The sequence below is a fragment of the Anticarsia gemmatalis genome, chromosome 16 (genome assembly GCF_050436995.1).
Source record: "Anticarsia gemmatalis isolate Benzon Research Colony breed Stoneville strain chromosome 16, ilAntGemm2 primary, whole genome shotgun sequence".
Classification (NCBI taxonomy): Eukaryota; Metazoa; Arthropoda; class Insecta; order Lepidoptera; family Erebidae; genus Anticarsia; species Anticarsia gemmatalis.
In genome coordinates this window covers 4,899,796-4,925,517 of record NC_134760.1, presented here as the reverse complement: position 1 = coordinate 4,925,517, position 25,722 = coordinate 4,899,796, and the positions used below count along the sequence as shown (strand labels likewise).

Here is a 25,722-nt window from a genome sequence, read left to right as displayed (position 1 = left end):
TTAATATAAGCTCTAGGTAAACCACGAAAATTAATATTGATCTTTGTTTTGCATCAGCTTATAATTTTCTAATATAGCAATGTAGAAATTCATCCAAATCAAGCAGCATTTACGAATATAGTTACTATTTATTTATAGCGTAGATTATGCTTCCACTGCATGATTACTAAATCTCAATATAATATTTTCTAATCTTATTTCACATTGTACGTATTGCTGAATTAAAATTATTATATCCTCGTCATAAATCTAATTAATAAAAAAATATTTGTAAATTAGTTTCGTCATTCGGCAATCGATGCTTATATTAAATTATTCTTAAAACAATATAGCTATATAAGGAATAAAAAAAAACAGTTTATTCATAATAATGTGCAAATGAATTATATTTGAAGAGCTATAAACTCAGAAATATTTTATCAATCTTCAGAAACGTTCCGTCTATTAGCGTCAAAATTTTGACAAAAATGGTGCGTTCATCGTTTCGGTGCTTTCTTCACGTTAACGAATAAGTGTGAAGTTCTTCAGTTCTAATATAGTTTTGTGTTGAGAATTTAGATACAAACTGAAGGCAGCACATAAATGAACTGGACTGAATGTGTTATGTTTACAAAATAATGCACCGTTTGACGAATAATGTTCTTGTCGTCTAAACACTTATATGGCATAAACTAGCGCATTTCCGTCATAATGGGAGGCCTTCAAATAGAATGTCCTCTGTGTTGTGATAAAAGATTTGATTCCAAAAAAGAATTACTAGACCATTTGACTACAATTACAGAAAATTTATATTGTCCGATTTGCAAGAGCAAGTTGACCTCACTGGAGAGCCTCACAGAGCATTTACGTCTTTACGATTGTCAAACTGTACATAATGATGGTGTACAAAATATTGTTATATATGAACAGACTATGCATGCAGATGGCATTGAAAATGTCCCCAATATTAAATTAGCTGATATTAAAAGTCTTACTGATGGTAAGGCATCTAGCATTAATTTTGTTAAGATTTCATATTAATTGGAGTTTACTTTTACTGCATTGAAGTTATAAATGCAAAAATTATACAAATATATGTTATATGAAACAATTATGTATATAGTTTCAGAACTTGGGGCATCTGATACCAGTTCAGAATATATTACGGATCAGCCGTATGAAGTCCAAGAAAGCTCGGGTGATGTTGGCAACATGTATGTGGACTTACTAGGCAAACAACTTCCCAAGCCAATATTGCAAACACAAGAATTGAAATTAATAAAGGAAAATGGGGAAAATCGCTACGTGATTGTCACTCAGGATAACGGTGAATTAAGTGAAGACAATACAATTGTTACTAAACAGAATAATGATGGCACTATATCACTTACTACTGTAAAAGGTGAATTAATAAAATATTATTTTCACTAAAAAGGTCTAACAAAATCCACATTTAAACAGTTTGATTATGTTGTTGTGATTTACATTATAATTTTTTATATCAACATGCTAAAACGACACCCAAAATATATCAATCTCCTTGCTAATTACTTATATTATACCTAAAATTCTTTAGATGTGAGGCAAAAAAAGTTTGTGAAAAAAAGTGGTTTAAGTTGGCACCTCCCACGCAAGTGGTTGCTGGTTCGAACCCTAGGCAACACACCAATGACTTTTCGAAGTTATGTGTTTAATAAAAATAATAAAATTATCACTTGTTCGAACATCGTGAGGAAACCTTGCAAGCCTAAAATTTGTTTAATACATTAAGGGCATGCAAAGTCCACAACCCGTACTTGGCAAGTGTGGTGGACTCAAGGCCTAAACCCTCTTCCTCGTTCGGGAGAAGACGTTTTTCCTGCAGTGGGACAGAAATGGGCATATGAGTTAGTTAATATGTTACTTGTTTTTGCAGATATAAAATTGGAATCGGAAACACTTATTGCCTCAACCACAGAGGAAGAGAACAATGATGCAGAGATCTACACTTGCAATGTATGCTCCGTGTCCTTCACATCGGTCATGGATCATATTCAGAACTACCATAATGATCAGGAGGTTGTTGTTGAGGTAACTATATAATTTTTATAAATGTGCCTATGCCGATAAAATGCCAAATATGTGGTCTTGGATGTCTAGAGCAATAAAATGCTATTGATCTAATTCATATTAGAATTTTCCTCTATAGCAGACCAGAGTTTAGTGATGTGCCAGTGTATATGGCAATAGAATCGCCCCCTAATTTATGGGACTAACATAGCTACTGGCAAATCATTATGTAATGCTAGTATGTAGCTAACTTCATACACTACTGCCTTCATCCTCCAGTATAACAGGTGTGTTATAACATACATATGAGTGTATGAGGCAGCTCTGAAGCAAAAGTCTAGTTGAGGCTAAATTGAGTGCATGCATTACAACATGATTGCCTTAAAATTCACAGTAAGTCTAGTTCATACTAATTACCACAATTATTTAAAATTACAGGACATACCAACAGAACAAACACATACAACTGAAGTTCCTGTAGAATATGACCCTTTGGATGGAGAGGAGACATCAACTAACGACAAGCAAGCGCCCAGACGTGTCATCACAGACACCGGCGATATTGTTGAGGAGTCATTGATTTGTAAAGAGAACGACACTGACCAACAAACTGACGCTGCTCCAGCTGGTAATGATATTTTTTGGAAAAGATTTTTTGAGTTTTGAGTTGAAGTGACATCTTTTTAAATGTTGCCGGTAGATGGCGCCCTGTCTCATGTCGCCAAATTCAATTTACTTTATTTATATTTTTAACATTATGTTTAAATAACCTTCTTTTTCAAAAGAAATATGTTGGCGACTTGTAGATTGACTTTAATATAATATGACGCCGATATCAGGTGGTTGAAATGTGTCGACACTTTGATGTACAAACTTCATAATTGGTCCTTTAGCCTTTCGTATGCTAAGTAGCAGATCTGATCCATGTACGCTTATTGGTAGGGAGCAAATCTGCACGCTCGCGCGCTCTCTGCGCTTAATATATCCCGCGCGTTGGCATTCATCGCTGCGCATACAAAAGGTTAAAGAATCTGTTTTTATTTGAAGTACTTAATCAACATATATTTCTATACATTTTCAGATGTATCCATTCTGAAAGCAAAATTATTGTTGGATAAGCAAGGTCGAATGGTGCACACCAGGCGAGTTGTGCAGGTGGAGAAAGTATGCACTGTTGCCACAAAAAATGCCAATGAAACTGAAAAAGGTAAATTAAAATTAACAATTATTTTCAAATTGATACGAAACACTTAGCAGAGACTGCTTAATGCATAAATCACGAAACAAGATTTTTTTTACGGTAGCTAAGCAGTCTACCATCGTTGACTTAAAATGCTTAGATAATTGGTTTAAAATAAATACATATTCATATAATTAAGAACAAAATTATCTATAAATGTAATAAAACAAATTCGCCCGCAGCGTCTGTCTGTTCGCGATAAATTTAAAATCTACTGAACGGGCTTTTATGAGGTTTTCACCAATATATAGAGCACTTCTTGAGGAAGGGCAAAGGCGAGGTGGTCTGCAAGAAATGAAAAAAAAACTAATATTTCTTTTACACATTGCTAGAAAATTTTGTGTTTTTAAGCCGTAGCACATGAGGTTACGAAAACGTCGTATTTTACATGAATTATCAAATGTATAGAAATTCAATAACATTCTATTTGTTATTGTAGGTAAAACAGATCCATACCACAAGGTGGTCACAAAGGAAATGCAGACTAAAACTGGTTTCACAGTGAAGATGTATCACTGTATGTCGTGTAATATCAACGTCAGCGATCTGAATGAGTTCCAAACACATCCTTGCAAAGTTTGTAAGTAATATGAACAGTTTGTCTTTAAAAAATGGTATAGCTGGTTTCAGTACTTTTTAAGTATCTTTTCACTTATCAGGTAGAGAATTTATTCAAGGAATAGGTTATCCAAAACTTATCAATAACTAGCTGACCCGCACAGCTCCGCTCACGCTTTTTTGTTTTTATTTAATAACGCGCATTTTCAAATTTATTCACCTTTAACACCTTCTCTGGACTTCCACAAATTATTCAACACCAAAATTAGCCAAATCGGTCCAGCCGTTCTCGAGTTTTAGCGAGACTAACGAACAGCAATTAATTTTTATATATTACGCTACATTTTATGATGTTGAATTGGTTACAAATCAATGTTTTATTTTCCAGTGAAATATGCTTGCCCCAGATGCCCAGCGGCGTATGAGAACTCTAGATCTCTTTGTGCACACATGAAAGTGCATAAATCTAAGCCAGGTGATTATGATTTGCTATTGGGGATGGGATTTCTTCTAATTTAAAATTCACTATTTGAATTCTTCTGAAAACTGAAAGGTACCTTTGTGACTGTGCAAATTCACTGAAGAACTAAAAATAAACCGTTTTTGCTTAACTGTAAACAAAGTATATATTTGTGCTAGGTTAGTATAAAATCTATTCTTTTTTTATAGATGGCAGCCCAGATGTACCCATATCATATGAATGTGAGGTGTGCTCCACAGTCTTTCCGACAAACAAATCTCTGAAACTGCACAAACGAATGCATGATCCTATCAAGTAAGTTGATAAAATGCTCGCTTGGGACTTGAATTAATAATGCATAAGATTTGCTTTATATTGTTATTGACATAGAAGGAAGATTTTTTTTAAGATAGCTAACATTATACATTACACAACAATTCTATGGGTTACACCCTCCAGTTCATTTAGAAAGAGTGGTCTTATTATTTGAGAATTCGAACTCATAAGCTCTCAACATAGTGTCAAAGTTGTTCAAGCCGCCCGAGAGGCCTTTGACCGCGCCAAGGTTGCTTTACCTACAGATCGTTAACCGAACGATGAGCACAACTGGCTATGAGCGCCTCCAATACCATTGAGGTAGCATCGCTTACTAATCATCAATTTGTTTTACCAGATCTCGGCCCATAGAACCGCCAGTGGAGAGTCCCGAAGGTAAAGACATCGTAGGCCTGTACTGTTGTAACGTATGCGACAAGATGATCCCGTACGACTACCGCGCTATACACGAGGCCTCTCACTTGACCAGTGATAAGATGAACTGCAGCATATGCAACAAGAAGTTCAGCTCCTTAGAATATCTGGAGATGCATATGAATGTACATAATTTGGATAAAGTGAGTATTTATTTGTATTGAAAAGTTTTGTGTCTAATTCAGTCCCTATCTGTAGTGGAAACGTGGTTTGAGACTAAGTTTACGACTTACGGTTAAGAGTTTAATAACCTATTGGATAGGTAAAGTGACCACTATGTGTGAAAACATATGTCAAAATGTCTTTTGATAAGGTCGTTCGATACTTAGCCATGAGTATTACGTAATTATCAATTATTTTTTTCACAGATAGAATTTTGTTGTAAGTTTAGTAATAATGTATTGTATGTCGTAGGTAACAGTGAATAAACAGGACAAATCGCTACCATACAAGTGCTTATATTGCAACAGAAGATTCGCACGACCACACGAAAAAGTGAAACATGAAAGGATTCATACCGGTACGTAGTATTTTAGTTAAGTATATTAGTATTGTATTTGTAAAAAAAGCTATTTATAACAACGAATATTTTAAACGAAACGCTGATGTATTTCACATATACCTCTGCTTAAACTTACAATAATAACAGCCGTTATATTCTAAATATAAATATCGTATTTTTATGTAATATGTCACAATGTACACAGGTTTTTTTGTTACATGCGTGCTAGCATGCCCATGCGAATGTAATATACACACCTGTGTAAGGTGTCATTTGTTGCATGCGTGCTAGCATGCGCATGCGTCAAGAATAACTGATGATATATTAAACTGTTCCTCGCAGGAGAGAAGCCGCACTCGTGTGAGATCTGCGGCAAGTCGTTCCGCGTGTCGTACTGCCTCACGCTGCACATGCGCACGCACACCGGCGCGCGGCCCTACGCCTGCGCGCACTGCGGGAAGAGGTACGTCTGCGTGCCTATTGTGCTAGCAACACTATAAAAACTATCCTCATATTGTTCAAGGTGATCAAATTGCGCGTTGTACTGTACAAGTCTACCATCAAATTTAGTTTTCACTCTTGGCATGCCGCATGCCATTGGTGACATAAACGTATTCCACTCATTTGTACCTAGTTTTGTCGACTAGTTTTTCTAATTAGGCTGTAGGTTCTATCGAATAATGTAAATTGGTTTATTTTCTTGTTAGATTTTGGTAGACAAGTATTAACTAATCCATTAAGATAACAAAATAAGTTCCACTACTTATTAGACATTAATATCGACCAATAAATTTGTAACTTGCTACGATGCAAATCCGTTTAATATTTTATTGAAGTTAATACATTTCCCTTTTTCATTATGATCATATTACTTTTATATTATTAGTTTATTATTGTAACGCAGATTCAAGGCACACAGCGTGTACAACCATCACTTGTTAACTCACTCGGAGGTGCGTGCGTACAAGTGTCCGTTCTGTCCGAAAGCGTTCAAGACGTCCGTGCAACTCGCCGGACATAAGAACTCTCATACAAAACCATTTGCCTGCACGCATTGTAATAGGTATGTACTTACTCATTACTTACAAATAATTATGGTACTTTTTAGGACTGCTTATGTCGTCTGGGTGGGTGTGCATATGATAGCTAATCACGATGTCTCGGGTTCGATTTTCGGATTGGGCCTTTTTAATTAGTCTTTATTAGAATATTCCCAATAAGTAGACCGGAGTTGGGTAATATGCCTGATATGTGGCTCGCTCCCTATTATATGGATCTAAATTATAATGTTATGAATGACGAAACCTGAGTATATAATAATATGTTTCATACACGTATGTATGTCAGAACTGAACAATCGGTTACACAGATTCCGAAACAATTTGGAAAACGGTTGAGTTGGAGAGTTGTAAAAGTAATCACCATGCATTTTTATTAATATTTGTATGTCTGTATTAGACGCAACAATGTATACATGATTGACGAATTAATTATCTTTATCTAACGGAAAAAATCTCGAAATCATCGGATTTTGTTGCTACGTTGCATATAGTAAATAAATTTAACCCATTATTGTTCCACTGCTGGGTAAGGGTCTCCTTCCGTAATGAGGGAGGGTTTAGGCCTTGAGCCTTGCACATAAATTGTAATAAAATATGTAATGTGTGCAGGCCGTTCGCGTCGCTGTACGCAGTGCGCGTGCACACTGAGACCCACGCGCGCCAGAACAACCTGAAGTTCTCGTGCTCGCTGTGCGGCGCCAGCTACGCGCGGGCCTTCGCGCTCAAGGACCACATCAAGCAGGTGCACAACAAGGACGAGCCCGAGAACGCCCTGCCCGATGTGAGTTACTACCTAAATCTATATAAAATTCTTCTTCTTATCGTATGGTTAGTGGTCAACCTAGTGTCAAAGTTGTTCAAGCCGCCCGAAGGCCTTTGACATGGCTTAACGACTGTTATCGTAGTAGATAACAACCAGGACCGGCTTTTAACGTGCCCTCCGAAGCACGGAGACGCCTAGTTCAAATACCACTATGCGGTCACCCATCTATGGAGTGACGCCTCAAAAATATATCAAATACTAAATAAATTTATTCCCCTATTTTAGCTGTGTAAGGGTTGATTTTACCTCGTCAAAATTTACCTACAGCGGGTCATAAAAGGAGTACAATTAAAGAAATAAACATATTTTATTTTAGCCCAATTTTATGTCGCAGTATGCTGGAAACAGACGAGTACTAAGAAATCGATTATGGAAAGGATATTGGAATGATAAACAGGATTTGTGATTTTTAAGTTATTAATTTCTAGTGTTTCCCAGTGGTATCCTGAATTTTAATGCCGCTAGCCGCCAGTATCACTAATAATAATGGGAAATGCGTTGACTTACTGTACTCTTCCCTCAGAATACAACAAAAAAACCTTCAGTTAATGCGTAAATAGATAACAGTAAAATTATGTTACGTCAGCGTGTGTTGTTGCATTCAGCTTGTCTATCAATGAACGGTTTTGACTGTTTGATCTCTGCATTTATAAATATTTACGAAATGTGATTCATAGCGACTTGTTTCATATCCGGGTGCATCTACATTCTACATGCCTACTTGGTGACTTGCATTGTATGAACGAAGTTTAGGCAATAACCCGGATTTATTCAGCCTCTTGAAATCAGAGTCTGCAGATAATGAAATATTGAGGTTATTTGACTAAAACTTAACCAAATCAGTCAGTCAGCAAGTTGATTATGCTGGTCTTTATAGAATACTAGCTTTTACCCGCGACTTCGTCCGCCACCTGTATATTCCCGTGGGAAGGCGTCAATTTCCTGGGGTAAAAAAATTGCCTATACCCCTTCTCGGGTATCAAAATATCTCCATACCAAATTTCATGCAAATTGGTTCAGTGGTTTAGTCGTCATTGAGTAACAGACAGACAGACGGACAGAGTTACTTCCGCATTTATAATATTAGTATAGATTGGACATCGCTTGCCTATCATAAGGCTCACCCGCTTTCACATGGGACTGAGAATATAAATGGCAAAATGTATGTGTAAGTATTTGATGTGTATGTAACAAGTCATTACATTAGAATAAAAAAAGCGTTGAAAACACGTTTTCATAAAGTGAATATTTTCAGAGCACCAACGATGATGACTGGATGATAGCTGAGAACACGACTGACACAGAAGAAATACAATCTCTCAATAAGGAGCTGCAACATGATGTAAGTTGTTTTACGATACCGTCATTATTCAATATTCCAAGTATTTTTAACACTAGGGATTCTCGGTACGCAGAAAAACAAATGAACATGTGCACTCAGTCTGCAAATGTATTGAATAGGACCCATCTATTGTATTCCGACAAGTTAGTAGAGAGATTTTATTTGCATACATTAATTATGTATCTATATTATAAATTAGATTTCCAAAATAAACTAGCTGTTTTAAATAGGCTACCGTTAACTGCATATGCGTGTGGATGACAATTCTACATTCTGGGAATCGTTCTCCTCTGACGAAACTTGCGTAAAACGTTTGTTACTAAGTTGTTGGACTATAGTTATATTATTCAGAAAAACTCAACAATGGCTCTTAAAATACCCCGTTTCATTATAATACTCGTTATTGCCGAACCATCTGGATGACGGCAGTTAGCGGCTTATAATTATGATCTTAGAGGCACATAGTGCGACACGAGTATTTATGAAACAACACATAGTCCAAATATAAATGTAAAAATGTGTTCATACGAAATGATCAATGCCTGTATGATACGATTGATTGTTTTTTAATGACTTATTTTCTTTTCAGATGTCCGACTTGGGAATGAGTGCCAACGAATTGATAGTTCCTTAAGTTAAGTAAAGCTTGGCTGCTAAGGACTCATAGAAGTTCTTCAAAGGATTGGAGACGTGTATATACCTAAGTATTGTATAATATTGTATTTTATTGATTTGACCCGAACGCTACAAAAAAGATTTTATGCTATTCTGTAGAAGTAGATATACTACAACATAAATTAAGGATCCCAGCGAAATTCGCTCCTTACAAAATCGGATGCGACCCAAATTTATTAAGCGCGATTCACATAGGAAGCGGGTGCGTGACGGGCGCGGGTCGGAACCAGAGTACTGCGAGTGTAATTACTTGTATTCATATGGACGATATCATATTGCCCGCGTCTGACCCGCGCCCGTCCCGCATACGCTGTGGTTCTGTGTGAACTGAGCTTTAGAGTAAATAATTATAAGTCTTAGTGCGACGAAACGTGTGATGCCATTCACAATTCATTATTATTAATTGTTATTACTTATTTGAAGCACACTTCAGCCTCTTCTATTCAACAGTTTTTAACTTTTGATTATTTAAATAGTATATTTATTTAATGTTAAAGTTGAACACAGTTTAAATATTTTATTTCTATTTTATGTTCTAATAAATCATGGTTTTTATGTTACAAAATGAAGTTTTTACGAATATGCTAATATGTTTATTAACTAAATAGGGAGATTACTACATTTTGCAATTCTCGTACCATTGTGCAGTATCCGCCCGTCGGATATATCAAACCACGACACTTTCTTGTTCTGCATAAACGCAGTAAATGATCCAAATTGGTTGCGATAACTAAATTTACCTAAAAAAGTCCTAAGATAGAATAACTACGAATCCATACACTGAGCCCAAATTGTCAGAACTGTTTACAAATTAACATAAATATTTTGGGGACATTATTACGCACGTATGATTTCGTGCACGTGTACGAATTGTTACAATCAAAGTCATTAAATATCTAATTATCTACTAAGTTGAATCCAATTAATATTATTTTGGCAGCTCCTTCCTTGCGTTCAGAGGCTTATCAAAGGTCATACTCATAAAGCATTTCAATTAATAAACTTACAAATCACTACTTATATTAAAATATAAAACTTACTGCATTACTTCATAAAGTCACAATAGAGTAGAGTTTTTACCGTTTACTGTGTAGAAAATTTAAAAACATTATAAATTAACAGTTTTCATAATTCTTACCGTTATATTATATTTTTTTTAAACTCGCAAATAAGCTTCATATTATAAGATGTCTTAGTATAAAATAAATATTACTTGAAGTCGACCTCCTACTGGTCTCTACTTACCCCTACGGGATAAAGGCGTGATTTTATGTGTATTATATGTTTCAAATTTCTCTGCAACTCTCTCTTAGATATTAGAATGTTTTAATTTTTGTTAGAAATCCTATACAATTCTTAGAAATGCTGAAAAATATTCCTTCTAGGAACAACGAATCTGGATAATGTTATTATAATTTATAAATACCTTGTGTCAATAGAGATTTAATGTACTTTAGTCACTACCTAGAAATAGTCGTCACTAGATTAAAGGATTAAAAAATGCAACAACATACTTTGAGTAGAAAACTAAATTCCTAAAATGATTGTACAAAACTTGCCTGTTTTTGTTAAAGTACCTTGGACTTATTAATGTGCTTTATTTTTCATGAAATTATATTATTATGTTCAAATTACTATGTGTAATATTTCTACTTATTGATATCGTAGCTGTTACAAGTAATTGTTGAATATTAAATAGCCTTTAGTGTAGTTAATAATGTAATAGTGAAAGCGCATTTTTCGGGAGCTGTGCGTGTTTTATAATTAAGAGGGTTTGTGTACAAGACGCGGGAGTTATTTGGCTAAACTATGTGTGAGACTACGGATAAGTATTTAATTATTTGGAAGTAAATAATACTATAATTATAGTCCTACAAATTCGTTGAGAGCCTACACGGTTAATCTAGATTATAAATAAAATCCTATGTATTTAAAAAATAAAGAAGTAATAAACCTACTTGATCACTATTAATTTTATTTTATACCTTTGACAACCGCGAACCTGCATACAAAGCTCTCAACGAAGTTGTTGGACTAAAAATTTGTTTGCTGATTATTGCAGGGCGAGCGAAGTTGAGCCCAAAGATGTTAAAAATATAAAAATAGTTGGTAATTTTTATATTTAAAAATTCTGTAAGTAACTTAAGATCATCTTTAATTTTGATATGATTTGAATCTGATTGGATTTGGAAACGGAAAAAGTACTTTTCTGGGAATGTGATAGTCCGAAAAGTTGTGAAATTGTTTGAAGTAATTTTATAAAGAATAAGTCTTTTTAGGATGCGCACATCGCAATAGAAATATTTTATGAATTCGTAAGTAATTACTCTTCATGTATTTTATACGTTTAGTTACTAGTTGTTAATAAAGTTTGTCATTATTTCCAGTTAAAGTAGACAGTTTTTGAATATGGTCTGCTATAAGTACTATGTAATATGTGGACAGTTATCAACTGCTGTTTGTTTCCTATATAGGTTTTTTCAAGTGTTTTTTTATTCTGTGACATTTTTAAGAGTCCTCATGTTTTAATTTTGCAATTGGATTCGAATATATTCTTACTATTTGTAGGTATTGTAAATATTGTTCCAAGCATTTCATGAACTTGAGAAAAAGTTATTGTAAGAAATTCAAAATACAAAATTATTAAATTATAATGTATATAGATTGTGTTAAGCTCTAGTCCATGGATTCTGTTTAAAGGGAACGATTGAAAATGCTTTGTTAATATTATTATAATCATTTTTATTGGAAGTTTAATAATCAACAGTAAAACTGTCCTGTACATTACTACAAATGGCACATTCGTATTAAATTTTTGGTATACAGCTGTATATTTCGCCACAACATTAATAATAATCAAATAAATCAATAATACTAATTAAATTGTCTTTGTTTTACACTTACGTTTTATCTACAATTGAAGACTCTGTTCTAATACAAACTTAAACTTAATTAACTATCACATATTGATTCTCTCCTAATCTAAATCTTTGTCCTAACATTTACACATCACTTTACATAATCAATTATAAAATATGGAATAAGATAAGCGTCTTTTTAGTTTACCTAATGAATAGTCACTATAACATAATTATCACGTTTGTCCATTCGTCCACTCGCCTTCCATCCTCCACACTGAGAAAGCATAACTTAACTTATCTTGTGCTAGATATTTGCCGTGCTCACTTCCCGCGTCACTGTTGGTGTCACTGTTACCCGCCGAGTCACTGTTCGATAGAATTTGGTACAAAAACTCTATGTATTGCGTCGCCAGCTGCAATGTTTGTATCTTAGACAGCTTGTCACTCGGCAATGAAGGTATAATCTGCCGCAAGCTAGCGAAGGCCTCGTTCAAACTTTGCGTTCTTTGCCGCTCCCTCACATTCGCCATCACCCGCTGTATCTGCATTTCCTCGAATGATTGTGTTTTCTTACGTGACGCCTTCGATCGTTTAGATCTCGATCTCCTTTGTTCCTCGGTCTCATCTCGTCTTTCCTCCGGTCTGTATCCTAATTCATTAATTTTTGGCACATCACTTCCGTCGTAAAAACTTTTTACTCCGTCTTGAGAATTTGAGTCGTCGAAGTAATAACTCCTTGGCATTTGTCTCTGTCGATGGTCAACAAACTGTTGGTCGAAGGAAGGGTATGGTGCTTGTTGATACTCCCGTTCGTCGCCGCTGAACACGACGTTGGACGGCCAGGGGTGAAGTACGGGTCGTTCGGAACCATTGCTCAGGTCCATCAGGTGGGTGGGCGAGGAAGGCGCGAAAGCAGGCGCTTCTGTGTGACGTTCCACTTCTACGGGCACGTAGCCGTAGTAGTGTTCTTCGTCTTCTGGATATTCAAGGTCCTCCTCGCGTTTGATCGGCATAGGCACTGTTCTGTTTTCACAAGGCTCGTAATTCATCATGGTACGGCTAAAGTCAGAAATTTCGCGTGGTCGACAAACATGTGCGCGTGATAAGCGCAGGCGGACTGCTGCCACTGACTGAATCTGAATCCTGCGCCCGAGTCGCGGCCCGCCCCTACCCGTCCCTTCATTGACAAGATACAAAAAAATAACCATCTCCACCGCGGTGCGACTCCATTGCACCTCCCAGCGCGCCGCCTCCTGCGCACGCCGTGTGCTAGACAGAGACGGCGATAGTGAGTCGTTTTGATCGCTTTCTGTTTATCTTGTCCATCATCTCTAAACTGTATTTACTGCACAAATAGGTATATAGATGTTCGCGTTTGGACGCCATAACCGATCGCATCGGTGATCGCGCATCCTGTGAGGGCAGCGAAGTTTCAGCCGGCTACTGTGTTATGTTAATGGATAAGTAGTTATTGGACCGCATCGCCATAAATAATCTTAAATTCATTAATTCTTACAATATTATATAATGATTCGATTGGTCAGCTTAAGTTTGTTTCGTTCGCATTAAAAAAATTGACTATTAAAAAGCCGACTAATTTCATGGCTAGGCAGGAGACATACCTAAGCCATTATTTCACCTATAACTTGATATATGGCGCCACCCTTCTTTAAGTTTTTTGTGTGACGCGTCGTCGAGTCGCTACTAAAAATACCCGTGACGCAATCGTTCCAGGATCGATCCCACGGCCAGGCCCGTCAAGGCGATGCCTTCGCCGATATATCATAAATATTTAATTTATTTATCTCATACTCAATAACAAGGATAGGTATGATGAGGGAGCCTGCGCAATGTCAGCCTCGGACTGACGTTTTGGAGGTATTTGGACTCCATCAGCGGCTATTATAAAAGATTTTTTTATGGTTTCACTGTAAATGTCTTTAGTAATGATAACGCTACGATATTTTTTAGGTAGGTACATCTGTTCTAAATCTCTAGCTGTCCTATCCACTTACTCATAGTGTTGGTGATATACACCTGGATTCCTCTCATTTAGAAGTATAGTAACTTCCGCGTAGAAATCCAGGATGTGAACCTGTACCTATGCCATATTAAATTAAATTAAAATCCATTCAGTACCTACTTTTTGCGTGGCAGACTAACAAACGCTGAACATACTTGCTTACATCCCGGCTCACAATTTAATAATTAACAATAAGTCCTAAAAGAATTTCTTAAGTGAAATGTTGATTCTGGTTAGCTTACAACTAATTTTTCGATCGTTATTTCAGCAACAACAATTTCTAAAGTGATTAAACATTTAGTTACAGATACTGCCACAAAATAACCGGACTATAAAGAGCTAAATAATTTGAATTTCAGCCGTTACAGTAACAAAAATGCGGGCAGAGGCAGACGTTCACAGAGTTTTAATATATTTCTGGAATAGTTTACCACACCGGTGACGTACCTACCCGACAAAATATTAATAGCTTCATTATCCAAACTTCTAAATATAACTGGTTATTACAGAGATAAATGCATTCTATACACAAACTAAATATAGGTGATAGACGATCTTGAATATCAAAAACTTGTGTTACATGTTAAGTACATGACAGTTTTACGGGTAATTACAATTTAGAGGAAAATAAGCGTTTATTTCCATGTTATATTCTACGTTTAAGGGATTTTGTTGATGACCATTATTATAAACGTAGGTAAGATGTCCGTAAAAGTTTATACTGGATTAATATCCTTGCGGAAAAACTGATAAGCAGCTACGAATACGTGTAAAAAGAAATCAGGCTGTCCAATTTAAAGTCTTTGCCTCAATAATTTAGGATGATTTAACTGGACGTTGAAAATGGGTGGGAAAAGCTAAAGAGAAATGCATAACTCGAAATAAAAGATAAATAAGTAGAAAGAAACATTCATAAAGCACATAATAATATACACTTTATATTTATTTTATAGGTCTCTCCTGTAGTTAGGTTAGAATTAGAAATCAACGCTATCAGACTTTTTAATGACCTAGTTAAACGTGTTAAGTATTAAGTTTTTAAACGTGCCTATTGGGCCATTATCTAATTAAGTTTGCAGGCCATAAACAAAATATTGTTAAAAACATTTTCCCAGGATGTTTCAAGTCAACATCTGGCGTAGACCTACGGCATTGAATTTACCGACAAGCAATTTAGTCTCATTCATAAACTTAAGTCCTACTCTTCCCGTTATCTTAAGTTTCTCACGAGTAAAGATAGTGATAGCGTTATGAGTAAAACTTATGAATGAACCGCAGAATATGCGCGAAAAAGTTTCTACGCTTCAATTTTTTTTAATCATGTTAAGTAGAGTGGGTTGGCAGGAATGATGCCGACATAGTGCGATGCATTATTGGTTCGCAGGGGTTGATGATCCGACCCCCCGCCTTTCAAATGCTTTTCTAAATTCATTTTCATGTTACTCAAAATATTAAGGAATTAACAGATGTTTTTATACAGATTATGGTCTGAGGAGATCTTAGGGTAGAATTGCTAATAGCGAAGTAGACTTAAATATGGCGTAAAAAATAAAAAAAAGCATATTTTATTTTTTTTCCAAAATTGTACTGTTTACTGGCTTATTGCGCTTGTTAGACGACCAAGTGAATAAATAAATAGCATTAAAGTAGCATTTAGCCATCCCTTAATTCGTATTTAATCTTAAATGTGGACTGACAATCCCTTACCTACCATATCACCCTGTAAATAACAAAGCAATTACGAAACGTCTAATTTTACTTTTCCATCGAAGAGGAGCGATAATCCTAATATTTTATCTATAGCTTACACTTATCGTCACTTACCAAGTACATAGTAATGATAAAATGTCATCCCCTACTTAGCTATAATGTGGTACAGATGTTTTTAACCGAAGGAGATTAACGCCTTGCCAAGTTTATTTTGTTAAGAGTTTTACGGCGCTGCGGTTTATTTTCAAACTTTTTTGTTTGCCGTGTAAGTGACACCTGCTTTAGATAACGAGCATAGTAAATACTTGGGTAGTAAACATTTGTGGGAAAACTACAATCCAGTGTTAGTGTATAATCTATGCTTCTTACCATCATCATTTCTTACCATCTTCAAAGGTTTTAGACGAAAAGCTTTTATAAACTTGTATGGAAGGCGGTCACTGCGGCATCTAATTGCACAATGCCCTACATTTTTCTCGCATTATAGTATTGAATTTCTTTTCTTTCTATCTTATTAGATTTGGGCTTGCCTACCTAGTTATTTATTACATTTTAAAAACCGTAGGTGATTTTACCGTGTCTCAGATATAATAAATAGTATTACGACTTTCCGTGGTTGTCGGGCTAGATTGGACTAGGTAAAGATAATGTGATGAAAAAGATACTTCTTAAATATTGATAGGTAGGTAATCTTTAATGTCGATAATCTAAATTCACAAAATTCTTATATCGACCCTAATACCAGACCCATAAGTATTAAGTCGCTAGTTCAGAGTTAAGTAGGTACCTACTATAGATTAAGAACGAGGATTTAGATATTTCCGTAGTTCAGTTCGATAATCCGCAACTATTTTCCCGAAACTGAATTCCGCGAAAAAACGATTTGTCTATTAATGTTCGCCTCTGAACCGTTCCTCTGAAATAATGATCCAGTGATTAATGCTTCCTCACGATAATAAAACTGTCGAAGTACGTTAACTTTGTTTTATTAATTCTAAATCATTATTTAAGGTATCGTTAATAATTAAATATCTTTAATGAAATGAAAACAATCAGTTAATTTTAATATTTTTAAAAAGTCTGGTCCATAAAAAACAAATAAATTGTTTATGAAGCGTTTTATTTATTTATAAAAATACCTCGGGTACCAAATTAGAAGTAGGTACCTACATAATTGAAGCGGAGAAAATAATCCTTTCCCACGCGGAGTTTGCCCCAGCTGCACACCGTATGCCAAAAATAGTACTGGCCAATGATGACCATTGTTTCTCTGGATAATAAAAACGAAGATTAGGCTCTAAACGGCAATATCGTAATAAATAATAAAGCGTCTTGGAAATGTTCAGCACCATAAAACATCTGCGGAGGCCTCCGCAGCTGCGTTTAGAAGAAAATACGTCACACGTGTGCCAAATGTATAGTCTAGCCCTAAACTACCTGCATTACTGATAACGACCACATTGTCTTTCAATGCAAAGCTCGGCAAATTCGTTTTTTGTTTTTAATCGAAGCCGCTGCACACCTGCGTCGGCAATACAATAATAGGTAGGTATTAAGAACTTGTTAGAACTTGACTTAGCAGCTTTTGGGTAATTCATCGCATTGTTCGCATTTAGGGGATTACCAACGCTTGTAGTTGTTCGATGCTAGGAATTTCCAGAGCTTTCTAATTCCAATTGAATTATTTTCATTAATATCTATAGCTGTTAGAAAGAGGGTAGATAGGTACGTTTTTTCATCAATACAATATTCTGTTTATTCTAATTTCAGTGTCCTTGTTTCTAAACTAGGAGAACTAGCAAGGTGTACAATTATTTTACCTACATATATTTTCTTAATAACCATGACTGAGCCATCCGAAGATAAATTTTAATGAATACATTGCATAAAATTAATTACAAAATGTTGAGCAATATATTCCGCACTATAGCTTGGGATGGAAGGGTACACCTCCGGCGCGGGCGCACAGATGCGTCGCATGTGTGGCGATCTCTTCGCGCCGCCGAGCTGAACGACGCCGCCCGCCGCCCTCGCTCACACAACACTCCGCCGCATTCAGGACACAATCCACAATACATGCACAAATTCAAACGTAACGAACACTTGTTATTTGAATATTTGTGTATGACATTACCAAAATTAATTTGCTTGCCAATTTATTACTAGAAAAAGAAATATTTATGGTAGCATTAAACCTTTTTTTAAATGATTGGGCGGCATTCATGTATGTATTGTATTTAATTAAGTATGGATACGTATGTAACCACTTAGTACATGTTGGAAAACTGCCGTTAGTAAAGAAAATGTTTGCTTATTAGACAGCCGGTTTTCTCATTCATTTTCCTGATGTAAAATCTGGGCAACAAATACAGCAATATGTTTTGTCCCGGTGAACACAAAAAGCATGTTGCCACTACACTGTCACCCCGGTATTGTCCGGCATTCACACGAATTGTTTTGTTTCAGCATATGCCATGCCGTAACGCAACCCCGGGCATTCCTACCTACTCGGAACCCTGCCAACTAATTACACATGAATCTAAACACCGCGTTTTTGTTTTACGATAGTAAATAAACAATTGAAATGTCTGGAGAATATTATGTTTATGGACTTATATCATTGTTAAATGAACTATAGTAACCCCCGAAGATGATAAAATGGGATTTGGTTGACTCAAGTAAATCACAAGTTAATCATTTCTAGCTTAAATGGAATAGAAGCCTAGAAAGTAGAAATGTACTCGTACTAATAAATATTGATTCGGTAGTACTTAAGTAGGTAAGTAGGTAGGTATAATACTAAGTTACGGTTATTTACAAAACTTTATGATTGATTTCCTACGTCCTTGGCACCTAGAAATAGAGCTTCCGTGTTGCTGTAGTGAAAATTAGGGGTTTTGTAAAATACACCTCAACTTTGTTGACCACTATAAAGCAATATTTGGCACGAAGTAAATTCTCATAATAGTGATGAAGACGCTTCAGATTATTCTACCAAGAATCATAAAGTTAACATTTATAGGAAATTTTCGCATACATAGCAAAGTATAGGATCATTAATGTTAGCTTTTCACAATACCATTCGGTTTACGAGGCATTTGCGTTTGTCGGCTGACGGCAGATGCGACGGGGACATTGCTAATTCTGGATTATGCGCCCGCGCATGTTTCCTGTATCGATTCCTTGTGCATGTCATGTCATGCTGTCATCCACGACGTGTTACCGGACTAAAAGCTGCATCAAATTTTATGATCATTTTATAGATTAGTGAACGATAAGTTTCCGACTACCTACTACATTCGATCTTAAGAATATGTAGCGTAAGTAGCGTAGGGCACACAGAATAATCGTGAAACTCGCCGTTTTTGCTAAAGACCCATATAATAAATTTTAATTTTGTTTACATAAAACAAATGAGACGATGACGTCTATATGTGAACTGTCCATAAAAAAGATAATTACAATTTTATGGTTCAATAAACAACAAGCTGCCTTTCTGGTAATAAAATATCGGTCAAAACATACCTACTGGGATATGATATACTTACTGTTAGCACCTATCTAAAGCGAATCCACAGGATTTCGCAAAAGTAAACAGCGTCTTCGTTTAAAATTTTGTCAACTTTAGCAATGATATGTAGGTATATTATGCTGGTCTTATTTCTATCAGCATTGAATATTCTGAAATGATTGCGAAAATAAGCGTGTTTACTTTGAAATCGAGCGGCGTTGATACGTTTAGTGGCGACTTCCGTTCACATTAAAGTATTGCCACTGTCTCAGCGTTCGGTACTTGGCGATATCGACGCATCATTTTATTTTAATAAGCCCCCACTTAGACGTAAATTCAGGCTATGCATCCTCAATGGCAAGCCACTTTTATACCAGTCACAAACAGATTGCGGTGCATTTACTATAACTGCATATCATTTATATAATATGATCATAAGATCATGAGCGTCACAACGTTTTCAGTAAAACTAGTTTGTGTGCCAAAATGCTGTTAGAGTAAATTGAATCATACGACCGAACTTTTAAGATGGATTATAAGAAACGTAGGGTGCAGTCTAATTCAGTGGAACTACAAAGAGATTGACTGATGACCTCATATCGTTTGGCATCGAGGAATGGTTAATGTCACAGTAGGCTTTTGAAATATAACATGTGGAATGAAATTCTCCTGTCGGGCGTCTGTTTGTGCATTGCGTCATGGTGCGGACTGCGGAGTGCCGATTTCTGCACAGCGAGCCTCACAGCTGATATAATAATGCCTTGTCTTAGTTTATGTATATCACATTACTAGTATGTTCCAGTTAATGATTACCTACTTGATTAGGTAGGACGCATATGTAACTACACGTTTAGAAGATCATTATGCTAAATATTTCGATACTTTGTTAAATTTACATAAATACATGATATTTTCATAAATAATATGACAGAAGTGTATGAAATACACCCACCTTCGCTATTTACAATGTAATCAGGGCGAGCCTATTACCGTTTACCGGGCTCATCACCAAACTCAGGGCTACTATTGAGATTTTTTATTAGATGTGAAAATGCCACTAACCAACCACGCTGTAGAGGCAGTCAAATTCTGTCAGGTTAAATTTTCATTAGGGGAAAACTATTTTACCTGTACCAGGTGATTTGTTATTAAAATTGACATGAGAATTCAATGAGAATCTAAAGGATGTGTGTTAGGTGCAGCGCAGACGGCACACTTTTTGTGTGCGATCGAGTCTGCAGAATATCATGATAGACATTTAAAAAGAAAAATGTGGGATGAAGTGTGCTGTATTGTTTATTCCGCTCCTGTTTGGACATGTATGAGTCTAAAGAAAAAACAAAATACGGTAAGTTTAAGTTTTTAATAGACTTTACCACATTAGTACAAAGACTCAATCGCACAAAAAGTGTGCCGTCTGCGCTGCACCTTAATCAAACTTATTGTTTACTTTATTTTTGACTTTGTACTTTTTACCATCGAAAGTGCATCGAAACCAGTCCCGCTCATTTAACAGTAACATACCTAATACAAATGGTTGGTATAATATTGAACCGAATTAAATGAGTAAAAATATTCTGGCCGTCTAGCTGTCTAATTCATAATGCTTTTAGAATTAATTAACGAATGCGGTTTCAAAGAATTGACAGGTTGTTTATGTTTAACAGAATAATATTTACGACACCATATAAATTAATATTAAAAATATCAACAGATTTTATTCTGCGAAGATATATGTTTGTCTAACAGAACAGAGAGATAATCCATGTCTGAAATATTGAAATACTTATCAATCTGGATGGGTATGACCCAAGTTTGGATCATAATCGAGCATTTACATTTGTATTTTGTGCTTCCTTAGAACCAACTCTGATGCAAAAAATAATGTAATAATCTCGCAAATGTTTTGTCCGTCTCCGCTCAGAAAACTCAAATGCTTTTTAACTCGCAAACTCGAAACGTTGGTGTTCAAGTTTTAAAAGCACATATGAGGTCAAGAGAGCTGTCAAACGTTCAACGACTTTTTAGTTGACGTTATAACTTTTAACTTGTCAATTTTGTCAAAGTGTCAAATATACAAACGTTACGCGCCTTTTGATTTATTTACGATAAACTTTAGAAAAAGTTTAGATTTATGAAATAAAACTCTTGTGAAAAAGAAAATGGAAGCAGGAGAATCGTTTTTGTCTTGTGCAGCGACTTTGGAATGGATGACCCCGCAAGGATCAATTTCAAGAAAGGTTAATTACAAAACTGCATCTTTGCGGTTAGTTCGAAATGAGTTTCGTGAAATGTTTATGGAGATATCAAATGATAAAAGTGCGGCGATAAAGTTAGCGTTAAAAGGTATAAATGTGTTCAAAAAGTTTATGGCCGAAGGTAAAGCAAGCGTGAAGTTTCAAGATGCTGGCTGTACTTTATTCATTTCAAACGCGCCACCGACGAATCTCGTGTCATTCTTACGAACCATATTCGTTAAAATGACAGGTGATAAAGAGCAAAATTCTAATACAACACCTTCAAAGCAGACAATGAGAGCTAAGCTCTTAAGCGGGAAAGCTCAGGCATTTGAAGAGATAAGTCCGGTCACTGTGGCAGATGTTCATAATGCTAAAAATAAGATCTCAAAATCAACTGTGACTACTCCATCCCCTCCTTCTAAGAAACGTAAAATGGAAGAGACAGCAAGAGGTCCAGCACCTAAGAAGTTGTATTCTCCTTCACCTTTGACAACCACAAGTTCATTGAACCCAGAACAGCAGAGGGTGTTGGAAGCTTGCCTCGGAGGGAAGAACATTTTCTTCACAGGGTCAGCTGGCACAGGCAAAAGTTTCTTACTCAAGAGAATTGTAGCAGCATTACCACCAGATGTGACAGTACCTACTGCATCTACAGGAGTTGCTGCTTGTCATGTTGGTTAGTATCAAACCCTTTATTTTATGAATATACAACATTATCATACAAAGTCTTAGGCTTTAGTATATTGGCATTGGTTTTATAAATCTCTGATCTGTTACAGGTGGTACAACTCTTCATGCATTTGCTGGCATAGGAGATGGCAGTGGGTCTGTAGAGAACCTTTGTGAGAGAGCTATGAAGGTACCTCTAGTCGCTCAGAAGTGGAGAAAGTGCAAACATCTCATCATTGATGAAATATCCATGGTTGATGGAACCTTTTTTGAGGTATATTAGTAGTTAGTAATTACTATTAATTATTGTCAGCGTCAATTACTTTTTATGAAGAGAAATGCTCGATATTAATATATATATCTCTGACATACAGCCATTCATGTTATTCTTTGGTTACAGAAATTAGAAGCAGTTGCAAGATATGTAAGAAAAAACGACAAACCATTTGGTGGAATTCAGCTGATATTATGTGGTGACTTCCTACAGTTACCACCAGTGGTTGACAAAGGCAAAACAGGGAAGAGGTTTTGTTTCCAATCACCTTGCTGGGACAAATGTATTGAACTCTGCTTTGAACTCAAACAAGTACATAGACAGAAAGACTCAGAGTTTATTACAATCCTCAACAGTATTAGAATTGGGAGAGTAACAAAGGAAATTACTGACAGACTTACTGGCACGGCCAGACAAAAGATAGAGAGTGATGGCATCCTAGCTACAAGACTGTGCTCTCATACCAATGATTCAAAAATGATAAATGACTCAAAATTAAGTGACTTAGATGGTGAAGAAAAAGTATTTTCTTCACAAGACAGTGACAATGCTACGAAGTTACTAGACATGCAGACTATTGCTCCTTCCAAACTAATTCTTAAGACAGGAGCTCAAGTCATGTTACTGAAAAATATTAATGTCAATGCTGGTTTAGTGAATGGTGCAAGAGGAGTAGTAGTTAGGTTTGAGGAAGGCTTCCCTGTAGTAAGATTTAAAAATAAGAAAGAGTACACAGCAAGAACTGAGCGCTGGTATGTCAAAAATTCCAATGGATCTCTTCTTTGTCGTCGACAAGTACCTTTGAACTTAGCCTGGGCATTCTCAATACATAAATCTCAGGGGTTAACTCTGGATTGTGTTGAAATGTCTTTGTCAAAAATATTTGAGGCTGGACAAGCATACGTCGCCCTAAGTCGAGCTCAAAGCTTAGACACTCTCAGAGTATTAGATTTTGATTCCCGTCATGTTTGGGCTGATCCTAACGTCTTAGAATTTTACCAGAGGTTTAGGCGGCGTCTCCAGCAAATGGAGATTGTACCTCTTGGTAGACCACTGACTGATAAGACAAATAAAAAGCTTAAACTGAGAGATATCTTAGAGAAACAATTACGACGCAAATAGTGAATTTAGTATAGGACATAATATAGGTAGAATAATTTATTTATATAAAATAGTATAATCATGATCTTAATAAATAAGACTGAATGTGTTCAATCACCACTCTTGATTTTAATCGTAATTTTAGACAGCTATAAACTATTTTAATAAATTAATAATTTTAATACTTATTGTGTTGTTTTATTGCCTGTTCAAACCTAATTCCCAAGACATTATCTGAAAACAGGTTGAATAATGAAAGGACATACAAATAAAATTATTGTTGAAAGGTAATGAATTTCATGTTTATTTAGCAGTGAGTCAGAAAACATAAACTTACAATCTATCTAGACTCAACAGCAGTCAGAATTTCAATTTGCTCTTCCAAAGTAGCATGTTTCTCCTGAAGACATTTGACAACATACTTCAAGGATTCAACATTCTGGTCATTCTCTCTTTTGGCAATCTTAGCCTCTTCCATGTTATGTTCAAGAATCTCTACATGTTTTTTAGTTTGGACCACTAAGTCCATCAGTCTGTTATTCAAGTGCTCTTGTTTTTTGACCATGAGCCACAGTTGGGCTTCAACTGGAGTGTCATGCCGGCACCTCAGATCATCAGTGATAAAATCATCTAGGTTAATAGGCTCCTTCAATCTTGCCATACTCATTTTGATGTCCGCCGTTAGTTCTGCCTGAGTCAGCTTGTTCAGGAATCTGTCTACTTTACTTTTTGGTGCTTTTGGATGTTCCATAGACTGGAAATAAGACAATCATGTTAATATGCAGCAAAATCATAAAAGCAATTACAAACAAGTGGCTAAGTATATCATTTATGTGGTTTAGAATGCGGACTCAAGGACTAACTAGACAGAATGGACAGACCCTTGCATGTTGTGAGAACATATTTCAAACAAACACAGATATCTTGTTTGTAAGGATCATACTAAGTGGCGTTCTCTGGTCTCTGCCTAGCCCTATAAGAAAAAGGCATTATTTAATGTATGCTTATGTATGTACACAGATATCTTACTTTATTGCTTAGCTTTGGTTGTTGCGCGAATAATGTAGGAATAGCATTCTCTCTCAGTCGTCTATGGGAATCAAAATATTTATTCTCGAAATGTTTTGAGCAGATTCTACTTTTGGCCCAATCTAACATAGAGCACCTGTTCTTCAACACTTTCAGCCATCTATTGCGCATTTCAGTACTTTGAGGACATCTGAAAATAATTTAAACGATGTTTAAAAACTTTTAAAGAGAGCTAGCTACGTGCGATTCATACAAAAATTACAATAAACTTACGGATGAAACGATATCCCCGATGTTTTGTTAAGTATTGTTGTCCTGCAATTTTCGATAGCACAGTGAGTAGTCGACATTGCAAAGAAATTATTTCGATCGTAATATTACTATTTTAATTTATTTATTAATCGCCGACTATCGTTTCAGAAAATAATCCCAAGCTACCAAGAAACAAACAACTTGTCAAATGTCATGTCAAACAAACACCAGTTTGAAATGTCAAATTTGACCTGACATTTAACAGCCAAAACGTTTGTTATATTTGTAGCATCTCTTAATGGGAGTTATGTGTGAAAGAGCGGGTTGACACTATTTAAATTCTAATGCGAAAGTACATATCCTTTTAATAAGCTGGAACGCATCTTTGTTTCTGACGTTCCATTTCACGGAACAGTTGAGACATTTGTATAAAAAAATATACTCGAATAATAACCGAAAAGATAAATATTACTTTGATTTGTACTTTAAAGACTAATTCGAAAACTTTACATAGCATATCCGATACATAAACTGACCCAAGTATATGAAAACCCAGTCAAAATTCCATCAGACTAACTAATAACTAACGGTATTAATTAATTATTCAATGAAG

The 25,722-nt window shown here is 35.8% G+C and overlaps 4 protein-coding genes across 5 annotated transcripts; 2 read left to right on the top strand and 2 right to left on the bottom strand.

The window, feature by feature from the left end:
• The first annotated feature begins 461 nt into the window (after positions 1–461).
• On the top strand, positions 462–18,629 carry LOC142979284 (uncharacterized). Of its 2 annotated transcripts, XR_012959821.1 has the most exons (16): positions 462–979; positions 1,103–1,381; positions 1,895–2,049; positions 2,467–2,656; positions 3,110–3,235; positions 3,708–3,848; positions 4,215–4,301; positions 4,496–4,601; positions 4,960–5,179; positions 5,451–5,556; positions 5,881–6,001; positions 6,443–6,601; positions 7,209–7,380; positions 8,678–8,764; positions 9,354–9,468; positions 18,500–18,629. XR_012959821.1 is itself a non-coding variant. In XM_076124122.1 (15 exons), exons 1-15 carry the CDS (start codon positions 691–693, stop codon positions 9,396–9,398), a joined length of 2,283 nt encoding a protein of 760 aa, XP_075980237.1. In that variant the 5' UTR covers positions 462–690; the 3' UTR covers positions 9,399–12,322. The 2 variants fall into 2 exon arrangements, 1 of the variants encoding a protein (XP_075980237.1); XM_076124122.1 differs by lacking the exon at positions 18,500–18,629 and having other exon boundaries at positions 9,354–12,322.
• On the bottom strand, positions 12,216–13,465 carry LOC142979286 (uncharacterized). The gene has a single exon (XM_076124123.1). The coding sequence runs from the start codon at positions 13,350–13,352 to the stop codon at positions 12,534–12,536; it is 819 nt and encodes a 272-aa protein (XP_075980238.1). The 5' UTR covers positions 13,353–13,465; the 3' UTR covers positions 12,216–12,533.
• Positions 18,630–21,590: 2,961 nt separating the features above from the next.
• On the top strand, positions 21,591–24,016 carry Pif1 (Pif1 DNA helicase). Its single transcript, XM_076124381.1, has 3 exons — positions 21,591–22,460; positions 22,564–22,727; positions 22,854–24,016. Exons 1-3 carry the CDS (start codon positions 21,707–21,709, stop codon positions 23,847–23,849), a joined length of 1,914 nt encoding a protein of 637 aa, XP_075980496.1. The 5' UTR covers positions 21,591–21,706; the 3' UTR covers positions 23,850–24,016.
• A 95-nt stretch (positions 24,017–24,111) lies between these two features.
• On the bottom strand, positions 24,112–25,332 carry LOC142979470 (uncharacterized). Its single transcript, XM_076124382.1, has 3 exons — positions 25,131–25,332; positions 24,858–25,047; positions 24,112–24,582 (listed from the first exon to the last, which is right to left on the bottom strand). Exons 1-3 carry the CDS (start codon positions 25,205–25,207, stop codon positions 24,169–24,171), a joined length of 681 nt encoding a protein of 226 aa, XP_075980497.1. The 5' UTR covers positions 25,208–25,332; the 3' UTR covers positions 24,112–24,168.
• Between the last annotated feature and the right edge of the window lie 390 nt (positions 25,333–25,722).

Excerpts from the sequence above, each read along its gene's own strand:
- LOC142979470 (XM_076124382.1), bottom strand. The coding sequence starts at position 25,207 with ATGTCGACTACTCACTGTGCTATCGAAAATTGCAGGACAACAATACTT. Across the intron at positions 25,048-25,130 it reads TCGGGGATATCGTTTCATCC|ATGTCCTCAAAGTACTGAAA; the intron begins GTAAGTTTATTG and ends AATTATTTTCAG. Across the intron at positions 24,583-24,857 it reads AACCAAAGCTAAGCAATAAA|TCTATGGAACATCCAAAAGC; the intron begins GTAAGATATCTG and ends TCTTATTTCCAG.
- Pif1 (XM_076124381.1), top strand. The coding sequence starts at position 21,707 with ATGGAAGCAGGAGAATCGTTTTTGTCTTGTGCAGCGACTTTGGAATGG. Across the intron at positions 22,461-22,563 it reads AGTTGCTGCTTGTCATGTTG|GTGGTACAACTCTTCATGCA; the intron begins GTTAGTATCAAA and ends GATCTGTTACAG. Across the intron at positions 22,728-22,853 it reads TTGATGGAACCTTTTTTGAG|AAATTAGAAGCAGTTGCAAG; the intron begins GTATATTAGTAG and ends CTTTGGTTACAG.
- LOC142979286 (XM_076124123.1), bottom strand. The coding sequence starts at position 13,352 with ATGATGAATTACGAGCCTTGTGAAAACAGAACAGTGCCTATGCCGATC.
- LOC142979284 (XM_076124122.1), top strand. The coding sequence starts at position 691 with ATGGGAGGCCTTCAAATAGAATGTCCTCTGTGTTGTGATAAAAGATTT. Across the intron at positions 3,849-4,214 it reads AACACATCCTTGCAAAGTTT|TGAAATATGCTTGCCCCAGA; the intron begins GTAAGTAATATG and ends TTTATTTTCCAG. Across the intron at positions 7,381-8,677 it reads CCGAGAACGCCCTGCCCGAT|AGCACCAACGATGATGACTG; the intron begins GTGAGTTACTAC and ends GAATATTTTCAG.